The 18097-nt window shown below is 25.9% G+C and overlaps 6 protein-coding genes across 8 annotated transcripts in view; 2 read left to right on the top strand and 4 right to left on the bottom strand.

Annotated features, from left to right (window-relative positions):
• Positions 1-4700, bottom strand: part of LOC127281740 (secretin receptor-like) — a 41506-nt gene extending 36806 nt beyond the window's left edge. For all 3 annotated transcript variants that reach the window (XR_007843082.1, XM_051305610.1, XM_051305611.1), the window contains exon 1: positions 4552-4700. Coding sequence is in view for 2 of the 3 variants with exons in the window: in XM_051305610.1 (XP_051161567.1) it covers positions 4552-4593 (42 nt within the window). In the remaining variant the exon portion in view is untranslated. The remainder of the gene's footprint in view (positions 1-4551) is intronic.
• LOC127281742 (28S ribosomal protein S22, mitochondrial) lies at positions 1626-3207 on the bottom strand. Its single transcript, XM_051305616.1, has 3 exons — positions 3031-3207; positions 2245-2711; positions 1626-2171 (listed from the first exon to the last, which is right to left on the bottom strand). The coding sequence occupies exons 1-3, from the start codon at positions 3167-3169 to the stop codon at positions 1716-1718; spliced, it is 1062 nt and encodes a 353-aa protein (XP_051161573.1). The 5' UTR covers positions 3170-3207; the 3' UTR covers positions 1626-1715.
• On the top strand, positions 3770-4840 carry LOC127281744 (oxidized purine nucleoside triphosphate hydrolase-like). The gene is made up of 3 exons (XM_051305618.1): positions 3770-4022; positions 4205-4350; positions 4516-4840. Exons 1-3 carry the CDS (start codon positions 3871-3873, stop codon positions 4695-4697), a joined length of 480 nt encoding a protein of 159 aa, XP_051161575.1. The 5' UTR covers positions 3770-3870; the 3' UTR covers positions 4698-4840.
• A 532-nt stretch (positions 4841-5372) lies between these two features.
• LOC127282054 (importin-7) lies at positions 5373-12694 on the top strand. Its single transcript, XM_051306126.1, has 19 exons — positions 5373-5603; positions 6718-6799; positions 6919-7069; positions 7155-7313; positions 7400-7556; positions 7642-7832; positions 7909-8082; positions 8150-8295; positions 8395-8558; positions 8611-8730; positions 8811-9137; positions 9205-9391; positions 9469-9692; positions 9753-9845; positions 9952-10178; positions 10261-10466; positions 10552-10830; positions 10921-11064; positions 11135-12694. The coding sequence occupies exons 1-19, from the start codon at positions 5520-5522 to the stop codon at positions 11200-11202; spliced, it is 3183 nt and encodes a 1060-aa protein (XP_051162083.1). The 5' UTR covers positions 5373-5519; the 3' UTR covers positions 11203-12694.
• Positions 12695-13503: 809 nt separating this feature from the next.
• LOC127282055 (NEDD8-conjugating enzyme Ubc12) lies at positions 13504-14994 on the bottom strand. Its single transcript, XM_051306127.1, has 4 exons — positions 14698-14994; positions 14463-14557; positions 14188-14394; positions 13504-14069 (listed from the first exon to the last, which is right to left on the bottom strand). The coding sequence occupies exons 1-4, from the start codon at positions 14798-14800 to the stop codon at positions 13929-13931; spliced, it is 546 nt and encodes a 181-aa protein (XP_051162084.1). The 5' UTR covers positions 14801-14994; the 3' UTR covers positions 13504-13928.
• Positions 14995-15358: 364 nt separating this feature from the next.
• Positions 15359-18044, bottom strand: LOC127281985 (uncharacterized). Its single transcript, XM_051306026.1, has 8 exons — positions 17692-18044; positions 17371-17615; positions 17079-17305; positions 16720-16992; positions 16461-16643; positions 16129-16379; positions 15733-16050; positions 15359-15658 (listed from the first exon to the last, which is right to left on the bottom strand). The coding sequence occupies exons 1-8, from the start codon at positions 17766-17768 to the stop codon at positions 15493-15495; spliced, it is 1740 nt and encodes a 579-aa protein (XP_051161983.1). The 5' UTR covers positions 17769-18044; the 3' UTR covers positions 15359-15492.
• Between the last annotated feature and the right edge of the window lie 53 nt (positions 18045-18097).

The raw sequence follows: 18097 nt of genomic DNA, 5'->3' as shown, positions 1-18097 counted from the left end.
CCAATGGAATATTTCTCTACAATTTTTCAAAGCAATATTTCCATACATTTCAAAAAAATATTCCAAATTATAATTTCAAAATGGGAATATTTTAAGAATATGCTATGCTATTATAAAAAAAAGTATGTTATATTTACAGAAAATTAAAAAAAAAAATAGATGAAATGAATGGCTAAAAATATCTCGTATTTCTTTTACTTTTCCGCTCTTTTTTTTATCGATTAGAAAAAAAAAAACTATTCTTAAAAAAAACGATTGATTCGCGTAGAGTGCTATGACAATAGTGATTTTGCATGATCAATTTGTGTCTCTTCATTAATCTTGACAAGGTTTCATTGTGACGTCTCAATGAAACTAAAATTCACACTATAGAATTTTGCGAAGCGTAAAAGTATTTTTATACACATATTTATGTAACCATTGTACTGATTAATGATTCTATATACATATATTAAATGTCCTGTTAAAGCGGAAAACTCTCAGCAATTTTTTATTTAAATTAATCAAAAGGTATATATCTTATACACTCTGAAATTGATTAAACGAGCCATATTTAAAGATTATCGTTCTTAGTAATTAATTCCAATAATAACAATTATTAAAATAATAATAAAAAATATAATAATAATTATAATATTAATAATAAAAATAAAAAGAAATAATATTAATAATAAAAATAAAAAGAAATAATAATAATAAAAATTTGTCAAGTACGAGCGATAATAATTTCTTTGAAAATAGTATTTTTCTATTCAATGATGAAACGTTTTTAATAGTATGCTTATTCTGCTTCGAAAATAATATTATCATTTAAACACAATTTCTTCGCATTTTATGAAAACTACTTTAAAACGACATATCTGTCAATATAGTTAAAAGATGATTAAAAAGAAAAAAAATTACAATTGACAAATTTTTTTTCAATACTTTTATTTAATTTAAAAAATATTTTCATTATTTTTGAAATTGAGAGTATTTGATTTATACTGCAAACAAAATTAAATTGATTCTATTCTAAAAAAAATTAAAAGTTAATAATTGTTTTTTTTAAATAATAATCAATTATTTTTATTAATAATTAATTATATATTCTTACACGAATATTTATATACAAAGCTTCCAATCAACGGTCTGATCAAAACCGACCATAACTACTTATTCTGCAAATCAATAATAATTTAATTCGTTTTAATTATTAATATTTACTTTGTAATTTTTTTTCTCTTTTTCTTTTGTTAATATTGTGATAATTGTTTTAAAATTTAAAGCGTAATTAACTTTTATTTCGAAAGCAGAAACATTAATCAATTTGTGATTAATTAATATTTTTTTCTTATCAAAAAAAATATAGCGATTAAATAATCTTGATTCGTTAACTTTATTATATAATGATTAGATAAAGAAAATATATATTGCACAATTTAATTAACTAATTTCTATATAGAAGACAAAAAAAGAAAAAGAACTGTGACTTGAATGAGTCGAAAAATTTATTGTACCGGCAATCTTATCGTTTTGTGAAAACCAATTTCATTTTTGGTCATTCATGAAAAAGAAGGGGCTACAAAAAATACCTTGAAAAAGTAAAATTCTCACCTTTTTTTTCCCCAAATACGAAAATTGAATTCCTCTTAGAAAATCCATTTATTCGTCATAACAATAATAATACATAATAATAATTACACATTTTTCTCTGCATTCCGAAAGTTTTACTTTTATTCAAGTCCATGTGCTTTTTTAATATTCTTTTCTAATTGTTCACGTTCTTTTACTAATTCCTTATGGGCTTGTAATGCAGGTATAATTTTATGTTCAGAAAATTGTTGTTTTGCAAAATCTTCAACATATTTCAAATCATTATCCTCATATTTGAGATTATTGTAATTAATGTCAGGATGTAATTTTTGATAAAGATTTATCAATGAAACATTGTCCTTGATATTTTCCTGTTGTATATTATGAAGAAATAGATTTGCAATATTTTTATTCCACGTTAAATGAAAAACCATTGGACCAAAGTGTCTTGTCGATTTTAATAGATCCCAATCTTCATTTTTATCAATAGACTCGTATGTTAATTGATTGACTTGTTGATATTTTGGATCATCTGGTTCCATTTGAATGCAGGCACGATCCAAAATAAATACATATTCTTTTCGATTAAATAAATCCTGTAAAAAGAAATTTTTTCATTTTAATTCTAAATAAGTGGAAAATTATTAATTTTTTTTTAAATTTTGTTACCTCAAGATTTTCTTTATCAAACATTTTTGGCATTGTAATATCTCTTCCGTCCATTGGAAAATAAATTTGATTCATTCTGTGTCTCTCGTCCCAATCGGCGTATCTTAATGTACCATTTGGTTCTCTGACGGCAATTAATCTATCATGATTTTCAATACCGAATGTAATATCTGTAATGACAAGTTTTGAATCTGTATATCCTTGTAATGCCACATCTTTGGAAAGAATTTTCTCAATTGGTTTTCTTTCTTTTACAACTGGTGGCATTTGTAAAAGTTTTTCTGCTTTTCTCTCAGCACTTTGCATTGCTTCTTTTAATTGATCGTCAGTCATAAATTTATATTCTGGTGAAACTGATTTACTACTATCTTTTCGACGACGAAATATTTTCTGATAATTTCGACCTGTCATTGATTTCAGCAGCTTTTGTACTTCTTTGTTGAAAAAAAATGGTGCCGGATCTCGTTCTTTATCCGAAAAACAATAGAATTTTTAATAATAATTATAAATAAATAAATATAAATAGTATGACAATATTATAAAAAAAAAAAATATTATTAACAAATACTATTCATTTTGTTTTATAAAAATTTTTTCATTTCAAACAAATTATTTCCAATAAGATGAAAACTATTTTGATTAATAATTAATTAAATTTATTTACCAATTATTAAGAAAGAATGTCACATTTATTGTTATATTTTATTAAATAAATAAAGTTAATTTCATTTTAACATAACCTCAAAAAAAAAAAAAATTTTTAATCTAACAATTTGTTCCACTTACCTGCTTTAGTATTTTCTGTACTTAAAGCACGAAATTTAATTGATCCTCTTAATTGTACACTTTGTAATATTGCACCAAATCTATGTGAAAACATTGTTTTTCCACAATTTATTATTATTGGCATTTTCGAACCTGCCATGTTGATTTTCGCAAACCAACCTAACCTAACTTTTAAGTTATAAGGCTGTATCCACAATAAGAATTTTCAGCGTTGTTCGCGAAAGGTACACGTAAGTTACGCGAATGTTTTGAAGAATTGCCGCAACTACTGGAAAAAAAATTTAGCTTTGTTTTGAACGTGGATACATAATCTCCAAATTAATTTCGGTAAAGGCATCGAATAACAAACACAACTTTATAATATTATATTATCGTTTATTATTATTATTTTAATTATTAATTAATTATTATTATAAAATAATAATAATAATAATAAAAAATATTAATATTATTAATTTATTATTATTATTATATTTTCATTACCTGAAAGTTGACTTTTATTGTTCAATGTTTACGCATACATATTTTTAATTCACCGTAAAATTTATTCATTACAAATTTCAAGAAAATATTTTTTAGAATTAATGACATTCTTTCAATCAGGTATTGTTACCGAAATTAATTTGGAGGTTATGTATCCACGATCAAAACAAAGCGAAATTTTTTTTCCAGTAGTTGTCAATTCCGCAAAACATTCGCGTAACTTACGTGTACCTTTCGCGAACAACGCTGAAAATTCTTATTGTGGATACAGCCTAATATAGAAAAACACGCGGTTGCGGGACGACAGTTGCGAATTGTTTTTGTGTTTTAAATCTTTTTTAATTAATTTATTCAACTATGAGTATTAATAAAGTATTTTCATTGGTGATGGTGAGAAAAGAAACCGAAATTTTATTAGGTTTAAAATTAAGAGGATTCGGTATTGGAAAATGGAATGGCTTTGGTGGTAAATTAGAACCAAATGAGACAATTCATGAATGTGCTCTTCGGTAAATTATAATTAATTTTAATTTTATCAATTATTTAATAATATAATAATAAAATTTTTGTAATTATTATTAAAATATTTTAGCAATATAACCTGTAAATGTCAAATGTAATTTTAAAAATCCTATATAAAAAAAAAACAACTATAAATGAATGTAAATATAAATAAACTTTATAATTACAGAGAATTAAAAGAGGAATGTGGTTTAATTGCTAAAGATTTACGAAAAATTGGAATTCTTGAATTTGAATTTGAAAATGATCCAGTTCTTTTGGAAGTTCATGTTTTTGATACATTTGATTTCGAAGGAAATATTATTAATACGGATGGTAATTTAATTTTTATTCAATAAAAATTGATCATTATTAATTGTTAATTTTTGTTTAACAAACATTGGTCATTATTAATTTTCATTTAATAAAAATTGTAACTATAAATGAAATTTCATATTTTATAATCACTTATATTTTTGTAGAATTAATTATTATTTTCAGAAATGAAGCCAAAATGGTTTAATTTATCTGACATACCTTATCAAAAGATGTGGCCAAATAATTCCTTATGGTTCCCATACATGTTTAAAGGTGTTCCATTTAAAGGTTATTTTCTTTATCGAGGAGAAGATTTAATTCTCAAATATAAACTTGAAGAAGTAGCGGAATTCCCATTGTGTTGATTACAATTACTGTCATTTCAGTACAAAGCGTCAGTATTAATTTATATATTTATTTTTATAACTTTATGTCTCAACTGCCAAATGTGAAATGAACATTTTTCTATGTTGTCAATTATGAATAAACGAATATTTTGAATTTAAAATCCGTTACGTCACTTCCTTTAAGTCTAGTTCACAGTGTTTAATGTGAACCAACCTTTAAGTTTAATTTAATCAACATACAAAATAAATTTTTGAATTAATTGTCAAATAACAATCTCTTAATTGAAATTATAAAAATATTAATTTAAAATTTTGTTTTTATTTTACAATTATTATATAAATTATAATAAATAAAATTTGTAATTTCTATTTTGGCGGGTTCATCTTTCTATAATTTTTTTTCTACTGGCGCGTGATCACGTGACGTCATTTGTAATATCAGTCATAACCAATCAGATTATTACATTTTGGAATATTTCTAATCCCGCGTTTGTTGACTCAAAAAAAATTGAAATATTTTCCTAAAAATTTGTTTAAAAAAAATTATTTAACATTCATTTTATGATGATAAAACCGTGTGTGTATTTTTTATTTTGAAATTATAAATGAAATGAATAACTGAAAATATTTAATGGCTATATATGTTTATCGCATCGATCGCATCGAATAGCCGCCATGTTCATGTTGATGCGTCACGTGACGAGGGAGCAGTAAGTGGCAGGCAGGCAGGCAAGTAAGGTGAATGCGCCGGGTAGAAATCGTTTTTTACTCGGATGAAAACGGGATTAAAAAAATTAACAAGTAAGAATTATTATTACAACGAAAATTATTGCCGCTAAAATGGATCCCCGTAAATTAACAGAATTATTGCGAGCAACGATAGATCCCGCTCAACAAAAGCAGGCGGAGGAACAGCTCAACCAGGTACGTTTCGCTGTCGTCGCTCGTAAAAACGTGCTCGGTTACCTTATCGCCAAAACTTGTGGCACATGTGGTTTCTTTAATTTCCAATGTTTCATTATGTATTTATTATATTTTATGGTTATATTCGATATTGTTGATTTTTTCAACGATTTTCGAAAGTCTGGACATATTTCAAAGTCATTGATGAGGGGCTCACATTTTTTTTAGAAGCAAAAATGTGGCTGAAGCTCTGATTTACCTACAATGTTATAATATCGTGATCCGTTATCCTAGAGCAATTTTAATATCAAAAATTGTTTTCATCACTTTTGAAAATATCAAAAGTGAAAATTGTTTTATGATTAAATATTTCAATTATAAAGTTCATGACAGGAGAATTGTCAAAGGAAATTATTTTTTTTTTTGCAAATTTCTTATTTTCAGCTTTAAATTGTTAATTGTTTAATCAAAATTCATGATTAATGATTTTTTTCTGATTTTTAAACTATTTTGATGGAAAATTGTATATTTTTTCGATTAATTAGAAATTTTTATTTTCATTTTTGAAATATTGTTGATTTATAATTTATTTTTCATATAAATTAAATAGAAGTATAAATAAATGTCTAAATTGTATTTTATCGTGATGTACTTTTTTTATGAGTCAATTTATCATTTATTTACATGTACGTTTTCATCAATTCCATTTAATAGTATACTTGCGATAGTTTTGAAAATTTCTATACAATTTACGAAAAACTAAAGAGATTGAATTTCTAAAATTAGAGCAAGAATTCATAGAATGCGATTACTAATTCTGTATAGTAATATAGATGAGGTTAAGCAAAGAAAATTTGAATTTTTTTTTCTGTCACTTTATTTAGAAACACGATATAGATATTTTAGAGTAAATCAAGCATATTGTTTTCAAAATTTACAGATAATACTTTCAATTTGACCTTTGCATTTTCAATATGTCATGCGAAATCGAGAAAATTCCGTTTTCTGATTAATATAAAATTTAGTTTTTAATTAGTTTTTGCGATAATTAATATTATTTAAATTTAATTGTATTAAAAACAATTTTTTTTGTCATTTAATAATAATAATAATCCATAAATTAATGATTTTACAGATTCACAAAATTATTGGTTTTGCTCCCACTCTTTTGCAAGTTGTAATTTCGCCGGATGTTGACATGCCAGTTAGACAAGCAGGTGAGAGTAAAAACTAATTTGTAAAATATTTTTGAATAATTATTAATTTAATTTATTTAATAAATAATAATTTAAAAATTATTTATATTTTATAAAAAAAATTGTAATTGTTGTTTTAGGTGTCATATATTTAAAAAATTTAATAACGACAAACTGGGTGGATCGAGAAACTGACAATGCTGCTTTACAATTTAGTATTCATGAACAAGATCGTGCCATGATTCGTAACGCGATTGTCGATGCAGTAGTAATGGCACCAGAACTTATAAGGTAATTTTTTTTTTTAATTTTTCTATTTAATAATATATATTGTCAAATATTTAAAAATAAAAAAAATTGAAATATTTAAATGCAGGGTACAATTGGCAGTGTGTATAAGTAATATTGTAAAGCACGATTTCCCTGGAAGGTGGACGCAAATTATTGACAAAATTACGATTTACTTACAAAATCCAGATGCTTCCTGTTGGCCCGGTATTCTTCTTGCTCTCTATCAACTTGTTAAAAATTTCGAGTGAGTTTTTAAATTAAATCTCTATATTATAAAAACAAAATTAATTACTATTGGAAAAAAAAAATTAATTATTAAAATTTTGTTAGGTACAAAAAAGCTGAAGATAGAGGACCACTTCATGAAGCTATGAATTTATTATTGCCCATGATTTATCAATTAATAATCCGACTTCTACCTGATGCATCCGAGCAGTCTGTCCTTTTACAAAAACAAATACTCAAAATATTTTTCGCCTTAACGCAGGTATTTTTTAAAAAAAAATTATTGTAAATGAAACTTTTTAAAATTTAAAGATTTTTGAAAAATTGTAAAAAAAAATTGTTTACAGTACACTCTTCCTCTTGATCTTATATCGAAAGAAGTTTTCTCTCAATGGATGGACGTAGTGAGACAAGTTGCAGATAGACCTGTTCCCGCTGAAACAAATGATCCTAATTTAGATGACGATGAACGATCTGAATTGCCCTGGTGGAAATGTAAAAAATGGGCACTTCACATTCTTCAAAGAATGTTTGAAAGGTTGGTAATATTTTTTTTTCTGAATTTTATTTTCAAAAAAAATAGAATCATTTTAAATAATTTAAAAATATTTTAGATATGGCAGTCCGGGAAAAGTAATCAAGGAATATAAGGATTTCTCCGAATGGTATTTGCAAACATTTAGCGGTGGAATTTTGGAAGTTTTGCTCAAAATATTGGATCAATATCGTAGAAAAGTTTTCATTTCTCCAAGAGTTGTACAGCAATCTCTAAATTATATTAATCAAGCGTAAGTTGTTTTTCTATTACTAAATTTGTATTTAAAAAGAAATTAATTAAATATTTATTTTTGACAGAGTTTGCCATGCTCATTCGTGGAAATTCTTAAAGCCTCATATGTATGAAATTATTCGAGATGTTTTGTTTCCAATACTTTCATATTCAGAGGCTGACGAAGAATTATGGAACACGGATCCTTACGAGTACATTAGAGTTAAATTTGGTAAATTTTTATTTAAAAAAATTAATGAACATTGTTCGTAAATTACAAATAATTTTGTTAATAGTAAAAATTGTTTAATTTTACAATTTTTATTTTTAGATATATTCGAGGACTTTGTTTCTCCTGTGACTGCTGCACAAACATTATTACACGCGTCATGTAAAAAGCGCAAAGACATGTTACAAAAGACAATGCAATTCTGTATGGAAGTCTTAACCAGTCCGAATGCTGATCCTCGACAAAAGGACGGTGCTTTGCACATGGTAAATATTTAACATAATTTTTTTTTGAATTTTTCTAAAATAAAATTTTTAGGTGGGAAGCCTCGCTGATATTTTGCTGAGGAAAAAGATTTATAAGGATCAAATGGATAAGATGCTCATGCAGTATGTCTTCCCTGAATTTAATAGTATACATGGTCACATGAGAGCGAGGGTAACAAAATTTAATTATTTTAGAAAATTAGCAAATTTTTTGAATTTTGAATTTTTTAAAATATTATTTAAATTTTTCAGGCATGTTGGGTGTTACATTACTTTTCTGAAATCAAGTTTAAGGAAGAATTAATTTTAGTTGAAGCGATGAGATTAACAATTCATGCATTGTTGACGGATAAAGATCTTCCGGTGAAAGTTGAAGCCGCTATTGCTCTTCAGATGTTGCTTATTGCCCAAGAGAAAGCACAACGATTTCTTGAGCCATTTATTAAACAAATAACACTTGAATTATTGAATATTATTAGAGAAACAGAAAATGATGATTTGGCGACTGTTATGCAAAAACTTGTTTGCACATATCCAGAACAATTAATGCCAATAGCTGTGGAAATTTGTCAACATTTGGTAATTTTTCTTTTTTTAATATTAAAAATTGATTTTTAATTTAATTTATTTTTATTTTATTCTCCAGGCTGCAACATTTAGTCAAGTTTTGGAAACGGACGAGGGTAGCGATGAGAAAGCCATTGCGGCAATGGGTTTATTAAATACAATAGAAACACTTTTGTCAGTGATGGAAGATCAACCACAAATAATGGCTCAATTGCAACCTACAGTTCTACAAGTGATTGCTCATATTTTCGGTCAAAGTGTTATGGGTTCGTTTTCTTTAATTTTCATTAACAGAAAAAATATTTTATTTTTTTTAATTAAAATTGTTTTCTGGGTCTTGTAGAATTTTATGAAGAGGCTTTATCGTTGGTTTACGATCTCACGGGAAAATCAATTTCCGAAGACATGTGGAAAGTATTGGAACTTATGTATCAATTATTTCAAAAAGATGGTTTCGATTATTTCACCGATATGATGCCTGCGCTTCACAATTATATTACCGTCGATACACCAGCATTCCTATCGAATGAAAATCATATTTTAGCCATGTTTAATATGTGTAAAGCGGTAAGAATATTTTTTGCCTTTTTTAATAAATATATTATTAATTTAAAAAAATGATTTTAGGTATTGATGGGCGATGCTGGTGAAGATCCCGAGTGCCATGCTGCAAAATTATTGGAAGTTATCATTTTACAATGCAAAGGACAAATAGATCAGGTAAATTGTAATTTAAAATTAAAAATATCCCTTTTATTTGTTTATTGAAAATAGAATTTTTTTTATGGAAAAATTTTACAATTTAGAAAATTATTTTTCTTTTCAGTGCATACCATCACTTGTTCAATTGGTATTGGAACGTCTGACGCGTGAAGTGAAAACTTCCGAACTAAGAACAATGTGCCTTCAAGTAGTAATTGCAGCATTGTATTATAATCCAACATTGTGTCTCGATGCAATGAATAGATTACAAGGCACTTTGGGTCAATCGGCAGAACCAATTGCTTCGCATTTCATAAAGCAATGGATACTCGACACCGATTGTTTTCTTGGGTGAGATTAAATTTCTCCTTTAAAAGCAAAAGAAATTAAATTTTATTTTGATAATAATTTATTAATATTTTTCCCTCAACAGGTTACATGACAGGAAACTTTGCGTTTTTGGTCTCTGCACTTTAATAAGTATGGGTCCATCGAGACCAGCAGCAGTGAATGAATGTTCTCATCAAATTATTCCATCGTTAATTTTACTTTTTGACGGACTGAAACGTGCCTATGCTGCAAAAGTTGCCGACGGCGATGACGATGGAAATGATGATGAGGAAACTGACATTGACGAAGGTGATTTTTTTTTTTTAAATATTAATAAGATTTAAGATTTTTTTATGTAAATTATTGTTAAATGTTTATCCTTTTTTTTATTTAGAAGTCTTGTCGTCGGACGAGGATGAAATTGACGACGGTAGTCAAGAATACTTGGAAAAACTTCAAGAAAAAGTAACAAAAAATGTTCAAACCCATCATGGATTCACTGTAAATTCATTTATTCAAGATGGAATTGGTGATCATAAATCGGACGAAGATGATGATGAAGATTCAGAATATGAAGCGAACGAAGAGACTGCTCTTGAGACTTATATTACACCTTTAGATTCGGACGACAAAAAACAGGATGAATATGTCGTTTTTAAAGAAATTATGCAAAGTAAGTACGCCTTTTTTTTTTGACAATTTCAATTCCAGGTGAGTATTAATTGAAAATTTATTTTTCAACTAATTAAATTCTCTTTTTAAGATATTGAAAAAACAGATCACAATTGGTATAGAGCGCTAACCAGTAATTTAACAGCTGAACAACAAAAAACCTTGCAAGAAATCATTCTCCTCGCCGATCAGCGTAAAGCTGCGTTAGAAAGCAAACGAATTGAACAGAGTGGAGGTTAGTAAATCATTTTTTTTTCTTAATATTATTTTTGTTTTTATTTTTAAAAAAAATTATTTTCTTCTAGGTTACGCCTTTCATTCTCAAACTGTGCCCACCTCGTTCAATTTTGGCGGGACGCCATTAGGTCGATAAAGAAAATTAATAAGGTTTTTTTTTTTTTTTATTTAAGACTTAAGTAAGTAAATAAACAAACAAAAAATTATAAAAGTTAATTACATCGTTAAGACAGTTAATGAGGAGACAAAACAAAAAGAAAAGAACTGTTAATACGATCATTTAGGAAGACAATATAGCACTTCCTATTTACTATTTTTTTGTAAACTAAATGTACATTATCCAAGACGGTCGGATTAATTTTTAATTATTCTGAAATACGTCAATAACAATCTCAACAAAAAAAAAAATAAAATAAATTAATTAGGTGATCAATTTATTAACTAAAAAAAATAAAATCAATTCACGCAAATTTACAATCGCAAGGCGATGCTACACTTTGTTGTATAAAGATTTTAAATAATAAGACAAAAGAAAAAAAAATGTGTCATTTTATTTTTTCAAAAAGTAGCGTCACAATCGAATGAAATACGCTTTTTTGTAATTTTTGCTTTTGAGGCGATTAAATTTTCTTTTCTTTATGCAAAAATGTACACATTTTTTATATATATATATATAATTTTAGGAGGAAAAAAAAAAAAAAAAAAAAAATTTAAACGAAAGTACTGTCCAATTTAATTTATCTACTTTTTTCCGGCATTTTCAAAAGACAAAAATACGAGCTAAACGGCAAAGAAAAAATTATTGTATTTAAATAAATTTCATTTTGCAATTACCAATTACGAATTAAAAAATTTTTTTTTTTAACTTTTGGTAATTGGGAAGTGAAAAAAAAGAGATTGAAAGCTCGTTTTGTACACTAACGAAAATAAAAAGCCGTCTAGAGATCATTAACAAAAAAAAAAAAACATCGTCCTATTTCTCCCAAAGGATTTAAATATTACTTTAGATAGACAAGTGAAAAAAAATAGTACTGTAAAAGTTCTGTTTTTTAGCAACTGCGCCTTAAAGAAATTCGTCTGAATAAGAAAAAAAAATTAGAGAGAGAGAAAGAAAGAAAGAGAAATATTTCAAAAAATATTTGTTATCAAGAATTTTTATATTCTTAAAATGTTTCTTAAAAAATTTTTTTTTTTATATATATATATATTTAAAGCATATAAAATGTGTTTTTTTTAGTTTGTTTACATTGAGACGAATTTCTCGCATTTTGTGTTTGCTTTGAATACTTCTTTTTTTTCTCTTCAATGCATAATTGTAAATTTATTTATTCTGATTCATTTTTTCAATACAATAATTAAGAGAAAATTAAAAAAAAAAAAAAAATTATTGTACACGTTATTCAATTTTTTTATAAATAAATAAATATATATATATATATACATGTAAGTATATGAATGAAGTACTTGACAAGATTTTATATAATTAAATATTTTTCAATGAAAGAACAATATTTAAAATGCACTCTGTTTTTTCTTTAATTGTAAAACTGTACAAAAAAGAGGTGTTCTCGGCTGTAAGGTTTTTTTTTTGTGAAATAAATATTTTGTGTCTGCGATTAATATTAAAAGAGTTGTTCTTTTTTTAAATTTAACATTATTTTTTAAAACAAAGGAATTAATTTATATTTTTGTTTTACGAGAAAATTAATTTTCACAAATTTAAGTTTTTGGTGGCTAAATTAAAAAAAAAAAAAAAGACAAAATTTAGTGGGATTTTCGACTGTATTTATTATATTCTTACATTACTAGAAAATTATTACAGATTAGTAGTAATTGTTTCTTTGAATTATGACCAAAAAAAAAGTGAATTATTTTTGATAATTGAAAAACACGATTAAATGATAATCTTATTAATTACTCAGTCATGATTCAAAGAAATTTATTATATATAAATAAATGCAGTGATGAATTTTTTTTTTTTTAAATTACAATTTGTACTTCCTCATTGGAGGATTTGCATATTAAAATTTCGTTCAAAAAAATTAAGAAAATCGTCACTGATTTACTATAATACTGAAAAAAAGTTTTTACTTTTCTCCTTATTTTTTTTTAACTATGCAAATTCACCATTGTGTGAAGAATTTTATTTCAATTGACGTGGAGACGTCAGTTTTGTTTTTTTTTTTTTTTGTGAAGAACATTTATTAATCTGAAACTTTTACAGAATTGAAAGAAAATTTTTTTTAGACAAGAATACAATATTTGTTTTAAATTTAAAAAAGAGAAAAAAGTTAAAATAAGAGTGAAATAAAATTTTTTTTTTGAAAAATCTAAAATCCAGACTTTGTACAATTATCAATAGGTGCCCGACAGACGTGTTTTTTGAAAATATAGGAGGAAAAAGAACGGTGAATGGCAGCAAATAACACAAATTAAAGAGTTTAAAGTTTTTCATTTTTCACTTCCGTCTTTATACTTGAAACATATTTTAATCGATTTATGTACAAGTAAAATTTGTTTTTCTGTTATAATTAATCATTCCTGTTTTTTTTATTTTTGTTTATTTTAGATTAGATTTATAGACCAAAGAAGCGTGAAATATTCGATGGTTTTTAAGAGAGAAATAGAGAGAGAGAGAGAAAGAGATCGAAGGTCTCGTCGAATATTCGAAAACTAGCGAGTATATAAAAAGCAAAACGTACGGTATACGGCAAAAAACGTCCTACACCAAGTGCTCCATTACTCGTACTCGGAAAATTTTTCCTTATTTATTTTTTATTTTTTTTTTATTTTTTTTTTCAAGACCTCCATTGCGATTGTGAATTTTTTTTTTTACACACACTCCATGAAACGAGCGATGTATCACTTTAAACATCGTTCAAAATAATATTGACCTATATAGCCACCTTTCATGGCTTTCGCTACATTTTGCTCGAATACTCGACGATTGTTTTGTAAAACTTCAGCAGCATCTTTATTTAATGGATCCTCTGGATTTGGTTCCTATTTAAGTGAAATGATAAATAGTTAGCTTTCTTTTTTTTTTTTTTGCTTAAAGATTACGAAATTAAAAACTAATTTAAAGATTAAAATTAATAAATTTTGAAAAAATCAAACTTACTAAGAAAAGATACTGTAGTCCATAAACAATCGTATTGATAGTAAGGACTGGTTTCCAGTCTTCTCTTAAAATATTCAGGCACACATTCCCCTCAAGGTCAATGTTTGGATGATAAACTTGCGTTTCGCATTTGACTTTTGGAGGTTCATGTGGATAATTAGGCCCAACTTTAAAACTAAAAACAAATTTTCCACCACGATAAAATCCCTGAAAATAATAAAATGCAAACATTAAAATTTCAATTAAGTAATTAATTAACAAAAAGTATTTCTTACCTCATCGGGACAAATGGTTATTTTAAAACTAAGAAGGTCATCCGGATCAGGATGATCTAATTGGCATGTTTTTGGTAAATTAAGTTCATTTACATCTATAAAGAGAAATCAAAACATAGGTTAATTGGAAAAAAACAAATTTCTTTTCAAAAAAAAACATAAAGGAAAATTTAGTTTTATAAATAGCAAAAAAAATGCATTTCTTTTTAAAAAAAAACAATGAAAAATTAAAAACCTTTCATTATTCTCAGCTGGGCTGCAGAAGCTTTCTTCTGTGTTCCACCTCTTGGCGATTCTCCATCCTTTTTTGCTTGTTTCAAGGAAAATAGTTTAATCATGTTAAAAAAGAAACGTTTTGTTTCTATAATTTAGCGCGAGACATACAAATTCGATTTAATTTTAAACTATAGTGGTCCAGTGTATAATATAACAAAAATAAACGAAAATCTTCTTTTTGACAGCAGAGAGAATTGTGTGTATATATGTGTTGAAACAACGTCGTCTGCGGACTAGAGTCACGTATACTAAAAAAATTGATCAGAAAACAGTTATCAACACCACTAGACGTCACTTTGTTCCTTGATTTAGGGTTAATTAACCCTTTTGTGTTTCTTCTTTTAAAATTTCACACTAAAAATTTTCTTAAAAATAGAAAACAATTTTATTGTATATGTGACATAAACAAACTTTTCTTATTTACTATTAGTAAATAAACATTCTTTTCAAAATCTTGTTTTTTGTATATAGAAAATGGCTGGTTTCCAAGTAGAATCAGCTGATTGGAGGAAAAAATTCCAATTCTAATTGGACAAATCCCCTCAGTGGTTCTCATTTTTGTTTACGCGGGCTTTTTCAAAAATTATTAACATTAATAAAATAAGATAAAATCGGTAAAATTTACTTGTAAAATATATTTTAAATAATTACAAATTGATTAATACAAATGTTTTTTTAGTTCAATTTTCAGTGAACACGTTTTTACACTTAGCAGTAAGAAAAGTATAAAAAAATATGTAATCTAAAATATTTGTTACCGTTCCTCAAAATTGTAAGGCTGAAATGAGAGAGAAACTTTGCTTGATTTTTTCAACATGTACATTACAACGCTATAACGTTGCTGCCAATCTTTTAATGTCACATCGTCCACTGTTAATTCTTCTAAAACTTTGAAGGCACTTTCAAAAGTTTGATGATTCCTAAAAAAAAAAAAATATTTTTTGTAATAAATTATTTAATAATTGATTTAAATTATTTAGATAAATATTTTTACCATATATCAAATATGTGTTCAAATTCATTGACATGTTCTCTGGATTTTTTACAAATTAAATTTACATGCTGTAATAATTCCATTGTACTCTTAAGAACATTTTCCAATCTCGTAACATCCCATTGTGAATATTCATTGAGTAATTCAAATGTTTCTGAATTGTCAATTCGTTTCAATAATGCATTTGTGTACAAAGCTTTATAACTCTCCAATAAATAATAGAAAGGTATTTTTAAAATTGTCAGGGAATTTGGCAATTTTCCAGATAATTTTCCCGATAAATGTATCAATGAATTATTAAAACTGTTTATTAGATGCCTGAAAAGAAAATGTAGAGTTTAATTTCTCTAGAAAAAAAAAATGATAAATATATATATATATATTTTTTTAAATAACCTTTGTTCTACAAATGGTTTTTTTATTGTCATTTGTCGTAATGCTTCAATATTTAATTCCTTGTAAAATGTTTCCAATTCAATAGAAAGATTTTCATTTTGACATTGATAATATTTTGGTACTTGTGTGTCAGATCGTAAAATTGCAATTGTTTGAAGATGAACCATTTGTTTTTCTCTCGTTTCTGTTATGAGATAACGAATAACTTTAAGATAATTTAAAGACTTTTGAACGTCATCAATTAATTTTTTCTGTAAAAGGAAAACAAAAAAATTGTATAATAAAACATATTTTGTTTAAAATATTTGAATTTTTAAATTGGATTTTCTTACTTTTTCGGAACTAAGATTTTCTAATTTGGCGGAAACTTCAGAAAGTTCCATTTCCGAGTTTTCTTGTTCAGCGAGACTATTTGAAATGTCATTTATTTCCTTTAATAATATATTGTTTTCGACTTCGTGCATTCGAACTTCGAGTGCATATTCTAACCATTCAGTAAGATCTGGTTCAGCCATCTAGAAAAAAAAAATTCATAATTCGGTTTCAGATAATTTTCTTTAGAAAAAAAAGTTTTCTTCTTCTTCAGTTTACCTCAAGTTTTTCAATCCACTCCATGAGAATTCTCTCGTTTTCCGAAGTCTTTGCAATTTCTAATAACTGCATTGAAACAGTTTTAATATGTTCTCCGCACATTTTTGCTAAGCCAATGTCAATATCTTCACCGACTGTTGTTTTAAATTCAGTTATTTCCTTTTTACCCAGTGAAATTAAAATCTCCATGTCTTGAGATTGATTTTCTAATAATAGTGACCATAAAGTTGGTACATGCTTCGAGCCCAAAATTTGTGTGATTTTGTTGATTATCTAAGAATTAGGGAAAAAAATTTATAAATAAATTTCTTTAATTAATTTTCGTTTTAAAATTTGCTTTGAAAAATAATAAAACTTACTTGTTTTTTATTTACACCGGAACGAATGCTACTCACTAAATCTAAACACTCGTGTATCTCCCTTAAAGACACGTCTTTATTATTTGCTGGCATTAAATGTTTACTTATATTTAACATTGTTTTACTGTCCTTAAGAAATTCTTGAATTTGTTCAATTTTCATTTTAAGTAATTCTTTCTTCATAATTGGCGATTCCTTCTTGTGTTTTATTAATCGCAATTCATTTTCTATTTAAAAATTAAATATTATGAAAATCAATTTATAATTTCTTATTCATTAAACTAAAAATTACCTTTTTTGATTGTCTTTGTTTCTTGTTCTTTGTATTTCTCTTCTAATAATTTAATTCGTTCATTTAAATTACTTCTCTCGGCTATTAATTGATCTGTATTTCTGATATATTTTATACTAGGATCTTGTAAATTATTTCTTAATTTATAGAGTAAAATATTTTTTCTCGTTTCCATAACATCCTTAGGATGATTTAAAAGTTTTGACGAATCATCCCAAAGAAGTCCAATTATTCCTTTATTTAATCTAAATATTAATTAATATTATATAATTAATAAAATTATATATTTACAATTTATAACAAAAAAATGTTAATACTCACAAAATTGAATCTGTACATCCTGAAGGAGGAAATCCCAATTTCCGTGCCCAAGAAAAATTATCCTTCTTCTCGTTCATTATTTATTGATAAAATAATTCACTTTTTATTTAAAACATTTTTGTATTTGAACTTAATTTTAGGGTTAAATTATCCGTTAAATCAAAAATTTGTAAAAGACGAATAATTTTATAATCTCAATAGAATTTCTTGATAGGAAAAAAGGGAATAACAATTAAATCACTTAACGTTATTATTATAATTCTTTTTGTATTAGGAAAATTCAGAGTTAATTAATTTTAATTGTTATTGGAAATAAACAAAACATTAAATTTTTCCTTTCAAAACGGTCTGAAGTTGTCACACTTCGTTTACTATCAGGGTTTGGAAGTTAAAAATAGTAAACAAA

The sequence above is a fragment of the Leptopilina boulardi genome, unplaced genomic scaffold (assembly GCF_019393585.1).
Source record: "Leptopilina boulardi isolate dan_hultmark-lab unplaced genomic scaffold, ZJU_Lbou_2.1 LbouV2_278, whole genome shotgun sequence".
NCBI classification, from domain to species: Eukaryota; Metazoa; Arthropoda; class Insecta; order Hymenoptera; family Figitidae; genus Leptopilina; species Leptopilina boulardi.
Note: the sequence above shows the minus strand (reverse complement) of the source record. Positions and strands in the feature narration are given on the sequence as shown.

Coding starts and splice junctions, on each gene's coding strand:
- LOC127281742 (XM_051305616.1), bottom strand. CDS start 3,169: ATGGCAGGTTCGAAAATGCCAATAATAATAAATTGTGGAAAAACAATG. Junction 2,712..3,030: donor TACAGAAAATACTAAAGCAG/GTAAGTGGAACA, acceptor TTTCGGATAAAG/AACGAGATCCGGCACCATTT. Junction 2,172..2,244: donor TTGATAAAGAAAATCTTGAG/GTAACAAAATTT, acceptor TTCTTTTTACAG/GATTTATTTAATCGAAAAGA.
- LOC127281744 (XM_051305618.1), top strand. CDS start 3,871: ATGAGTATTAATAAAGTATTTTCATTGGTGATGGTGAGAAAAGAAACC. Junction 4,023..4,204: donor ATTCATGAATGTGCTCTTCG/GTAAATTATAAT, acceptor TTATAATTACAG/AGAATTAAAAGAGGAATGTG. Junction 4,351..4,515: donor AAATATTATTAATACGGATG/GTAATTTAATTT, acceptor TATTATTTTCAG/AAATGAAGCCAAAATGGTTT.
- LOC127282054 (XM_051306126.1), top strand. CDS start 5,520: ATGGATCCCCGTAAATTAACAGAATTATTGCGAGCAACGATAGATCCC. Junction 7,070..7,154: donor ATGGCACCAGAACTTATAAG/GTAATTTTTTTT, acceptor ATTTAAATGCAG/GGTACAATTGGCAGTGTGTA. Junction 10,831..10,920: donor TTTTAAAGAAATTATGCAAA/GTAAGTACGCCT, acceptor TCTCTTTTTAAG/ATATTGAAAAAACAGATCAC.
- LOC127282055 (XM_051306127.1), bottom strand. CDS start 14,800: ATGATTAAACTATTTTCCTTGAAACAAGCAAAAAAGGATGGAGAATCG. Junction 14,395..14,462: donor TAACCATTTGTCCCGATGAG/GTAAGAAATACT, acceptor TATTATTTTCAG/GGATTTTATCGTGGTGGAAA. Junction 14,070..14,187: donor GACTACAGTATCTTTTCTTA/GTAAGTTTGATT, acceptor TCACTTAAATAG/GAACCAAATCCAGAGGATCC.
- LOC127281985 (XM_051306026.1), bottom strand. CDS start 17,768: ATGAACGAGAAGAAGGATAATTTTTCTTGGGCACGGAAATTGGGATTT. Junction 17,616..17,691: donor GGATGTACAGATTCAATTTT/GTGAGTATTAAC, acceptor ATTAATATTTAG/ATTAAATAAAGGAATAATTG. Junction 17,306..17,370: donor AACAAAGACAATCAAAAAAG/GTAATTTTTAGT, acceptor ATTTTTAAATAG/AAAATGAATTGCGATTAATA.